Consider the following 10,819-nt stretch of genomic DNA (forward strand, 5'->3'; position numbering starts at 1 on the left):
GGCGAGTTTGAACTCCCTGATGATAAGATTCTGCGTAATTTTTATTACTCAATCTACACAAGAAAAGCATATATTCGAAAATCGAATTTCAACTACTTTTTGCTACGATTGTACATATAAAACATCCTTAATCTTTTAAGGCCACTAAATTCTAATTTACAACAGAAAAAAAAAATATATATATATATATATATATATAATTTAAACGTAATATTTATTTTATAATATTTTAAGTATATATTTGAAATACACTTTCAGATACATACACATCATAACATTTTAACACTCTTTATATTATAAGCTTGGAAAAAAAGTTTCATGAATAAATTTTATATCTAGTTATATATGTATAGTTATATATAGTTTTATACAATTATATATGAAATTGAGACGATCTCATATATCATTATTATTTTTAATTATATTAAATTATACTTCACCAGCTATAGAATGTCTATGTGTAAAAAACTTTTTTTTGAGTGTTTATCAATTATATTAACTATCGATTACACATTCATATTTCTCTAACTTTCCTATAATAAATATATAAAATTATCTTATAAAATATATTTATGGTTTTTGAAAATCGAATTAAAAAATTTCTTTAAATTCTATGATACTTATTTCTTCCATATAGAAGTAAGAATGCGTAAGGTTTTTTTACTTTGCTCTTAAAAACAGAAGAGCGATCGAATATGATTGATTCATAATCTAGAATATATTAGAAATTAATAAAAATTTTCAGAATGTTAATTATTTCATGACATATAAGCAATAATTCAGGAATAAATTTTACCGTCATGAATGAAGGCAAAGACAGATTGAATTTCTCAACTGCCGTAAGTTTACATTCTAGATTATTTGCCATTATGAGTAATATAAATGTACGTTTCAATGACGTTCCAAATTGATACCAGCCTTCTTCAAATGCTCTATCTGTCATTTTTGTACTCTACATTGTATGAAAAAAAAAAAATATGTGAGATGTAAAGTTTTATATTAATAATTTATTCTTAAAAGAAAAACAATTTTGTGACATATAGCTAAGAACAAATCTTACCGCGTCTGACAACGTTTGTACAGAGGAACACAATAAAAAGAATTGCGTTACTGAACCCATTGCATACGATGTGACCGATATTCCTTCCATAAAAGTCATTGATGGTACCTGAGCAGAACAGCACAGAAATATATAAGAAAGTTTAAGTGAAAAAAAAAACACTGAAAATCAAAACTTATACATATTTATGTATAAGTTCTATCCTCTTTAATTTAAAGTATTTTTTATAAAATTAACTTTAATTTTTACTAGTTTCAATTTCAAACGATGTCAAAAAAGTGCTCCTTTCTTGAAACAATTTTTTAAACATCGATTTGCTTCATTTCTATTTTCATATACTACGGCTATACAAATTCTGCAATTTTTAAAAAATTGCTTCAAGAACGTTCCAAGATTCAGTCATATTTATCACTTACTGTACTCATCAAGACACCTATAAAGCAGAAGCGAAAAACGTTATTTAAATAGAGAAAGCTAAAGTTTACAGATAAAAGCTTCCTTAACATGAATGATATGCTGAAACATATTAAATGCTATTAACTATAAAATATATCAAATAATTGATACTCCATCAAGAGAGAGAGCATCAATCAAGGTTTCGTGAAAATTTAGGAAACATTTATTAGCGCTATTACTTTAATAGCGCTTTTAAAGCAGAGCTGTGTTTAATTAAAAAAATAAATAAATATAAATTTTCAAAAATGAAAATCTTGATCATTTTAAAAGTGTCATTTTTTATTATTCTCATCATCGCGGCTTCTGTGTCATATTTCACTGTGCTTACCGTAAAACATTATTTTGATATCGACATAATGATTGTAATTCTTTTTCTGCCCATAGATTTGATGTAAAAAAGTGTTTTTCTCGAGATTTGTCATTATCGAGCGGATCTCGAAATAACATCATAAGTTTCACCGCCGCGTAGCGATATTGCGCTGTTAGCAGCAACACCAGATGCATCATGTACACGTCTAAACTGAATTTTTTCAGAAACAGATACACACTACCAACTGTCATAAGAACGGTTGACCAGAACAAGATGCTAAATGAGAACGGTTCAGTACTGAAAGCGGTCGGCAGATTGTAGTCCACGTAGAAAAAGATATTCTTTTCGAAAATTAACAAAATTGGCGTTATGGTCCAGAGAGTAATGGATATCACGCCAATCATCCCGTACATTACAAACGGTACCATTATTGGTTTCAGGACCGATTTTACGTTGTCCTCCATAATGTCATCCGCGGTTCGCAGGATGTCGTTCATCTCCTCGATAATCTGTCTCATCAACTTCTTACGCATGTAGAGAGGTATGAGCATGATAATCGCTTCTATGGTGACCACAATGCAAATTGTCCCGTCCTTTATAGCTTTTTCTTTTGGCACTACCATAACACCAATTATCAACGCGATCGTCTGGATCAATTGTATTAACCAGACAAAACCACTGTATATGCGCCAGATCATTGGAAACGGCGAATCATCGGCTGTCATTGGTAACAAATTGCCAGAGATCATATTTGCTCGACTGTTCAAAATATTCACACTTTGAAAATTCATTTTCTATCCGTTTGTATTAGCGATAAATCGAAATTATTGATAACGATACGAAATTGTAATTTCGACTGCTTTTTGTACGCCGTCTATTTCTACTTGTCGTAATTTCTATTTTTCGTCCCAATATCGCATACACTGTCTTCTTTATAAGCAGAAATAAATGACTTTTGTATTTCAAGCTATTTCGAAGAATTCCTGTTTGTTAATTATAGTCAGAAATCTATTATTCTCATTTGTATTTCCGGTCTTTATATTTAATACATCATACACTACGACGACATGGGATGATACTCTTCTTTCTTCATTCTGTTTCTTGATATTTGTTCTGTAATCATCGCACAATGAAAGTGTGTAGCGCGTCTTTAGATAGATATAATAATTTTAGGACGCTTAACGTACTATTGTAAAGGAGCATAGAAGTTTCTAAATAAACATCACGACATTAAGCAATAATTTAACGTATACAATTAAGCGCTGTTTTCTATTTTCCTTTACTAAAACTATAGACATGACCATCATATTTCCTTTATTTATTCCTACACTGCGACGTGACAATTATCTTATGGCGTTCCGTCAAGTATTGTGGAGCGCAAAAATGCAACAGAAATCTCTCGAGGCTTCGGAATATGTTGTTTCGTCAATTTGCATTTTCGTAACTTGTGCTGGATTTGCATTTTTGTTGAATAGGTAAGGAAGCTGCTTCGATAGCTGTGCATGTAAGACTTACCTTTCTTAAGATTATTTTTATTAATAAAGAATCCTTAGGCTCTGAAAGTTTCTAAACTGAGGAAATATAAATACGGTCATAAGAGCCGTTCGCAGGATGTTGTGCGGAAATATAGGATAGGATTCTTTATTAATTGTTAAAATCACGTTGGTGGAAGAAGGGCGTTATTAACTTATCAGACTATCTTCGATATAATATACGAATATTGCGAGACAAGCTCTAAGTGCCTCGGTAACTGACTAGGGAAGGCAACGGAAAGCCGGAGATTCCAGGTTCGTCTTCTGGCTGAGGAGTTTTTTTTGCAATATTTTAAAATTAGTTAGGGGGATATACGGGATCTCTCATATATGTGATGCAAATCATCCTGATATATGATTTTAAGAATTTAAATTTCAATTTAAAATATTCATGTATAAAAATTTACATGTGGACACCTATACATATATATATCCGCATATTTCCGCACAACGAACGGCTTTTATGACCGTATTTATATTCCATTATTTTTATTCTTAGTATTAATTTTGATGCAGTTTGTTGCTTTGTCAATCTTTTCATTAAGACACAGCAAAAATAAATTATGACGATAACACAGTGTAAGTGGCAAAAAAAAGATAGCAACTCAATTTATATAAAGTTATTAAATGCTGGCAGAAAAATATTCGCAAGGTTTTTTGAAAATATCTTCTTCGAATGTGTAAGAGTATATACATTACGCATTTATATACATACAAGAATTAATTACAGTCATTTTTAATTAAAAAGAGATAAAGCTATATAAAATTATATTACAGTCGCATTTTTTTAAAGAATATAAAATAAATTGGTCCTTCAATAAATCTAAAGATCACGATAAATAAAAGTTACTTAACCGTGTTCCGGTCAAAAACAACTGGCCATTAGCCAACAAACTTGGTCCGGTTCGATGACACGTGTATCATCTAACTGTTTTGTAATATATTTCTTCAATTGAGTTTCAGATAAATTACCTGTGAATATCTCAGTTATATATCCATCATTATTGCATTTTCCATTTTGTATTGCAGTTTTCTCGAGAATCAAAGAACTACGTCACATCTGACGCATTTAACTAGTCTGAAAGTTATTTATAAAGTATTTCGTATCACGACGGCGGTTTTTCTAAGGAAATATTATTGTGATCTAAATGATCACAGTGTATAGGACACTGATAGTATGATACTGCACTAGCGTGGCCGGATCTTCCTGACGTCATAGGCACAGATTCGGTCCACTGATCTTGAACTGGATCATAGATTTCTACAATACTTAAAAATGACCTGCCATCGTATCCTCCTGATAGAAAAATTATATGCATTTTTTTACATAGCTTTTTCAAATAATTTATAAATATCAGTAGAAGTACAAATTGCATTTACCCATTGCGTATAATTTGCCGTCGAGAACGGTGACACTGAGCGCACTACGAGCAATGCTTACGTTGTTGACGTTTTCCCAGATATCTCGTTCCGTGTCGTACCTTTCTACTACGTTCAATTGCGATTTTCCATCATATCCGCCTATAACATATATATATTGACCTAGACTGGCCACTCCAGCCCCAGAACGACAATACTTCATAGGCGACACCATCGTCCATTCATCATTTTCCGGATGATAGCATTCTACTGAGGTTAGTCGGTCTTTGCCGTCAAAACCGCCAATTGCATAAAGTAATCTGTTGAAAATGATTATATCTTTTATATAAAATATAATAAGCAATGTGCGCAAATATCGAATGCATTATGAGCTCATTTTTCTCAATAAATAGAAGCAGTATTTCGAGAAAACCAAACTAAATCGTAGAACTTGAAATTGTATACGTATTTGAAAAATGCCGATATTTTTTAATACCTATTTACTACTGCCACTCCTACGCCTAATCTTTTAATGTGCATTGGTTTCACATTGGTCCATGTGTCATGATCCGGATCGTAACATTCGACGCTGTTATGGTACTCAGCACCTGCACTGCCACCCACTGCGTACAACAGACAGTCCATTACAGCGACTCCTACTCTATTTCTTGGTACCGACATTGGGCTACAAGGTCGCCATTGATCTGTCACCGGATTGTACTTATCGACCCAGTCACTATCGTATCTATAAAAAAAAAAAAAAGTCGTGTAATTCTTTTTGAACTTTATTCTTAAGTCGTATCAAGTTTTAGCGTTTGCAGTAATAACTCGTGCAGAATTTGTTAATAATATCTTTTCTACTATTTATGATAACTATATTTTACATTTGTCTATTTGGAACGTCAGCACACGGTTGGCGTCGAAACGCTAACCTGCTTCCTGGTGAATTGTGTCTGCCACCGACTGCGTAGAACATTCCTTTGAGGAACGCACCACCTAGACCAGACCTAGGAACAATCAGCTTGGCGTGCTGCGTCCATGTTTTGTCATCGGCGTTGTAGCCCTCCAGCACGTCGAGCGAGTTCTTGAAGAAACCACCGGCGATATATATCACACGCGGTGTATTAGGCGTGCGTTCCTTTACAATTGGCTTTTTATGCAATGTTAAGTCCTTGAAGATCTGCGCCAAGTACTCGCGACAAGCTGGCACCTTCTTCAACACGTCGCAATTTTTCATTTGTTCCCGCAAGAAGTTTGGCGTGAGATATTGACAACGAACAGCGTGTAGTATGTGCTCCATCTTGGGTCGTCTCGCTTCTTCGTTGTACTTGACCCACTTCAGAACGGCGTTGTATACTTCTCGCTCCTCCTGCACGTTTAGTTCGTCCTTACGTACAAGTGTTATTAGTTGTAAAGCGGACAATTGCAAGAATTCTTCTTCTTGACATATTTGATTAAAGTGTTGAACAATAAATTCGTTTGCTTTATGATACAAATCGTGGCAACCGTGTTGCTCGGCGAAATTGGCAATGCCGATTGCGTTTGTGGGGTCCAGTTGTCTTTCCAGAAAAGTGCAACACGCATCTATCACATTGCTTACCTGTATTGAAACATATTTACTTACAAAAATATAAAAGTTGACGAGTCAATTTCTTTCAACAACTGTGCATTTACATACTTGAAACATGGTAGCCGCTGACAACAGAGAACACACTGTAATCTCAGTCACTCTTATTTGACCAGTATACATGAAGTACATTAAACGAGCCATCGTTGTTGGGCAAACACCTTGGAGCTTTACTCTTGTCATCTCACTTTCTTTTAATCCTCCAGTAAACATTGCCTGGAATAATATAATTAACATTATGTATTTTTTTAATTTTAAGTATTTCTTTGTGAAGGAGAATACATCAAGCACTGAATGAATAATTTTAATACAAACATACCTTAAAATAGGGACTAGCTGCTGCTAAGATAACTTTATGCGCATGAAATAGTTCGGAATCGACTTCAAGTATCACATCAGTCAGCATATGATGACTTCGCATCATAAACATCATCTTCATAGCTTCCTTCAGATAGTTTGCCATACAGAATGTCATGTCGCCGAGATCACCTTTATGCCTTTCTGTATTGAATATATCCTCCAAATCAGTTTCATCCTCTGGTATAGGGGATGAACCTGACGCATTGTTTTGAGATTGAAAGGCACCCCGTGGCCTTTTCTTCTGCTGATAATCTTTCTCTCCATCCATTAAAGTAAGCTGTGAAGTGACAAGAAAAAAAATATATTTATTACATATCCTGTCATTGCATTGAATGCTTTCTATTATTTGGGACTGTGTTAACTTGAGTCACTAATGGAAAGAATCTATTGTTTTTCGAAATTGACACTATCACATGTAACTATTATATATATACATAGACATATACTATTATATATATACATATACATACATACATATATATGTATATATATATATATACATATATATCACAGCTGCATCACATAAAGCTAAGCAATGACATGTGTATATATATATACATATATATATCTGGTTTATATTCCCGGAAAATATCTGTCGCGGTCAAGTCTACCGCAGCACATCGAGATGTAATCTCCATCCGCGAAAAACCCATGATATTATACCGAGAGAGCTACATACTGCAGTGTGTAATAATAGTAATAATCACGCAACGCGAGTTGCGCATCATATCGCGTTGCACGTGACTATCGAAAAACGTTTCTATCGACGTTTCGCGACGTCATTGTCATCCCCTGTTCTCGTCATCATCCTGGAGCACGCGTACGTGGGCAGAATCCGTGCACGCGTATGACACTTACCCGGCTTGCCAAAACGCGGACAATTTACTAACGCTGAGAAGTCACTGGCACGAAAGCGAATCGGAAGAACGAGAAAACGGATAAAACAGCGATCATGTTTTGCCGTCGCGATTGATCTCGCTGTTGATAGACGATGACGCAGGCATCCTCCACCTCGAGCTGCCTGGCCCTGTTCAGATAGATGCGCGGCGTCACCGAGCAAGTCGTGTATTCACTTGCTTATTTGCTCGTTCGTATTAGCTAAACAAACGTAAGTGTCTCTAACGAACGATATACGCGCGAACGAACGATTTGCATACGCACGTGCTTCACCCACTTGTCTATTATAGACAGCCAGCTACAACTAGAGTACAAACGACTCTGAACAGCGGCAGCGAACGCGAAACTCTCGTTCGTCGCGGCTGTCGCCGTCGCTGCCGCGTCGAGCTGCGAGAGCGCTTCGTCACGATTTGTACCGTAGATATGCCGTGTACCTTTGTACGTACATATACCGATAGCAGTACGAGAGAGCGACGTAGCGATTTTTTCATAACAAACGACTAAATTAGTGGTATTCGGAAGATATCCACAAACGACGCACATGTCGACAAATCATGATGACATGTAAAAATAAGCATCTTAAATTAGCTTTGTTACATGTATCTGTCGGCCATGTTATTTAATTAAAATAAAATGTTTTTTATTAAAATATGTAGTAATTAAAGCTTAATATATTTCAAAAACTCAATTTGGCAAGAATGCACATTTTCAATTGTTTTTGTAAAATGCGTTATTATCGCATAAAAAGCAATGCAATTGCAATTGCAAAGTGGAAGAAAAATGTTCTTTTTGAAAAGTCTCATAAGAAAATATCTATTTTGAAAATTTCAAAACAAGCTCTATATGTTTTATACTAGTATCAGTACATTATAAATTTTATGCTATAATAGAATAATGCAAAACATTTTTCTTTTATAAAGGATCTGCACACAAATACAAAAGAATTTGTTGGCCCGACTTCATTCCTACAAAACTCGACGCTGAAACAGCAATCGTGACCGTAGATGACACGAATGACTTGCAAATTTCGCAGCTTGCTCGCCTCGACGCACGTAATCGAACAACTCGTACATGTATGGTCATATTATTTTATATATACGCAATACATGTCTGAGAACACGTTCTCCGAATTCAGCTGTATACACAAAACAAAAAATCGTTTTGCATATACGACTTCAAACGTCTATTAACAATTTCTATAATTAAAATAATAAATATTCAGACAATATTTGCACTTAGAAAAATATCCACAACATTCTATAATTTTTATAGAAAAATAAAATGTTTAGGTAATACATATTCTATGGATAGAATATGTATGAACGTATATGATCTAGGTATAAACTAATATTTGATTTCTAACCTGTTTATAGTACGTGATCTAAATATTGAAAAATTGTTTTCAATATTTTAAAGTCTTGTTTTCCCGAAAGAGATAAACATAAGTTTTTACATGCATAAAACATAACGAACAAATAACGAGCAAATTAACATATTTCTTCAATTGTCTTCAGAAAATATATGTATATTGTTACCTATTTATTCACCTATTTATTCTTTGTTACCTATTTATTCTTGACAAGTAAGTATGAAATTCGAAATGCGAAATTCATTTGTGCAGAGAAAAGCTTGAGAGCAGCCATCCAATTCAAGGTTTGGTGCGTGTATGGCTCCTGGACCGGTTAGAGCTAGTCCATACGCCATAAGCCATCCAATTCAACTCAATGTTGTAATGGGTGCTTTCCAACTACGTACACAGGCGACACTGTGGCTGAGGTCCGTTTCATGCTTAAGCGTATATTTATCTATAGTATACGTGACATATACTACAGATAAATGCGCGATTAAGCACGAAACGGACCGCAGCTTGTGTAACACTGTGTCCACTAATGTGAGTGAGACATACTGATATGCTCTTTCTCACACTAATGGACACTGTGTCGCCTATGTACGTAGTTGGAAAGCACCCATACATAGGCGACACTGGGTGCATCCAGAAGCACAACCGCTCAGTGAGCGCTTAGTGAGCGCTCACAAGTAGCCGCTCAGTAAGCGCTTTTTGATTGGGTGCGTTCAGACAACTCGACAGTTGCACAACAGTTGAGAGATAATCACTTCTGATTGGATCATACTTTTGGAACCGCATCAGATTTTGAAGAATAGTCCTATTATAAATGATGATCTCTCAACCGTTGAGTTGAACGCACCCATTTACTGGATATATGCTCAGTTTGTTTTACGTCATTTGTATCACGTGACATAAACTGCGTTTCGATATTTACTCCCAGTGCTAGAAATCTATAGCACATTTGACGTAAAATATAGATTTTTAGTACTGACAGTAAATATCGGAATGCAGCTATAGAAATATAAGAAGAAAGTAAAGTTAAAAGTTGTGTTACTAAATAATAGTAATATATATAATTTGTAATAATGCAAAGACGTATTGGTATGATACTTTTAGAAAATGAAAGTGAAAATGATAATATTATGCAAATTATCCTTCATTGTGAAAATTTATGTAAAGAAGAAGAAAATATTTTAATTAATTATAAATCTGTGCATTATTGTAATGAAAATTATTTTGAAGTAACAGTTCCACAATAGTCTTTGTGCGATTTTCATGTACATTTCCGAATGAGACGCATTACAATGGAGGTAAGTATAACGAAATATTACAATACAAAAAATAATCTTTTTTTTATTGATAATAATTATAAACTTTATACTTATTATGTATAATAATTTGTTATGATACCAAAAAAGTCATAGATTTTATATCTTAAAAAATTTATTAATTATAACTTATAGCAACTTGTAAATGTGAATGGACAACATATAGACAGAAGATATTACTATATATATTTCAAATAATTTATACATACTAACAATATCTAATTATTTAATTGTTTAATTATTTACAATAAAAGATCATTTTACTTTCTAATTTTGAAATAAAAATTAACAAGCACAAGAAATATATTAGTTACTAACCTTTAGGGATATTCTTTGGCGCAAAAGACCATGGCTGCCATGGAGATAAAGGAGGGAGCGTTGTCGAAAAAAGGTGAAGCCCATATATGCTTTGACTATATAAANATGGACTGCTAGTCGGGAGATCTGACCGTAGACGACATTGAACAGCGCACTCTGAGTTTGGGCCAATAACTAATAGGTCGTCACGTGGTCCTTGCCAGTGTCACCAGTATTATATATAT

At 34.1% G+C, this 10,819-nt stretch overlaps 2 protein-coding genes and 1 long non-coding RNA gene across 6 annotated transcripts; 1 reads left to right on the forward strand and 2 right to left on the reverse strand.

The window, feature by feature from the left end:
- Window positions 1–641: 641 nt before the first annotated feature.
- LOC109863071 (odorant receptor 67c-like) lies at window positions 642–3,661 on the reverse strand. Its single transcript, XM_020443249.1, has 5 exons — window positions 1,845–3,661; window positions 1,477–1,576; window positions 1,061–1,168; window positions 797–952; window positions 642–711 (listed from the first exon to the last, which is right to left on the reverse strand). The coding sequence occupies exons 1-5, from the start codon at window positions 2,615–2,617 to the stop codon at window positions 661–663; spliced, it is 1,188 nt and encodes a 395-aa protein (XP_020298838.1). The 5' UTR covers window positions 2,618–3,661; the 3' UTR covers window positions 642–660.
- A 114-nt stretch (window positions 3,662–3,775) lies between these two features.
- On the reverse strand, window positions 3,776–9,262 carry LOC109863072 (kelch-like ECH-associated protein 1). Of its 4 annotated transcripts, none has more exons than XM_020443252.1 (7): window positions 9,167–9,262; window positions 6,664–6,981; window positions 6,396–6,560; window positions 5,602–6,317; window positions 5,214–5,462; window positions 4,739–5,037; window positions 3,776–4,655 (listed from the first exon to the last, which is right to left on the reverse strand). In XM_020443252.1, the coding sequence occupies exons 2-7, from the start codon at window positions 6,970–6,972 to the stop codon at window positions 4,465–4,467; spliced, it is 1,929 nt and encodes a 642-aa protein (XP_020298841.1). In that variant the 5' UTR covers window positions 6,973–6,981; window positions 9,167–9,262; the 3' UTR covers window positions 3,776–4,464. The 4 variants fall into 4 exon arrangements, with proteins under 4 accessions (XP_020298841.1, XP_020298840.1, XP_020298842.1 ...); XM_020443251.1 differs by having other exon boundaries at window positions 9,149–9,252; XM_020443253.1 differs by lacking the exon at window positions 9,167–9,262 and adding an exon at window positions 7,563–7,929 and having other exon boundaries at window positions 5,650–6,317.
- LOC109863074 lies at window positions 7,966–9,139 on the forward strand. The gene is made up of 2 exons (XR_002251283.1): window positions 7,966–8,039; window positions 8,522–9,139. It is a non-coding gene; the product is annotated as an uncharacterized LOC109863074 (long non-coding RNA).
- Window positions 9,263–10,819: the final 1,557 nt, after the last annotated feature.

Source organism: Pseudomyrmex gracilis, unplaced genomic scaffold (assembly GCF_002006095.1).
Source record: "Pseudomyrmex gracilis isolate BER0280 unplaced genomic scaffold, ASM200609v1 scaffold_3058, whole genome shotgun sequence".
Classification (NCBI taxonomy): domain Eukaryota; kingdom Metazoa; phylum Arthropoda; class Insecta; order Hymenoptera; family Formicidae; genus Pseudomyrmex; species Pseudomyrmex gracilis.

Coding starts and splice junctions, on each gene's coding strand:
- LOC109863071 (XM_020443249.1), bottom strand. CDS start 2,617: ATGAATTTTCAAAGTGTGAATATTTTGAACAGTCGAGCAAATATGATC. Junction 1,577..1,844: donor TATCAAAATAATGTTTTACG/GTAAGCACAGTG, acceptor AATATGTTTCAG/CATATCATTCATGTTAAGGA. Junction 712..796: donor CTTTGCCTTCATTCATGACG/GTAAAATTTATT, acceptor AATATATTCTAG/ATTATGAATCAATCATATTC.
- LOC109863072 (XM_020443252.1), bottom strand. CDS start 6,972: ATGGATGGAGAGAAAGATTATCAGCAGAAGAAAAGGCCACGGGGTGCC. Junction 6,318..6,395: donor CAGCGGCTACCATGTTTCAA/GTATGTAAATGC, acceptor GTTTCAATACAG/GTAAGCAATGTGATAGATGC. Junction 5,038..5,213: donor GGAGTGGCAGTAGTAAATAG/GTATTAAAAAAT, acceptor CATTTTCAACAG/ATTACTTTATGCAATTGGCG.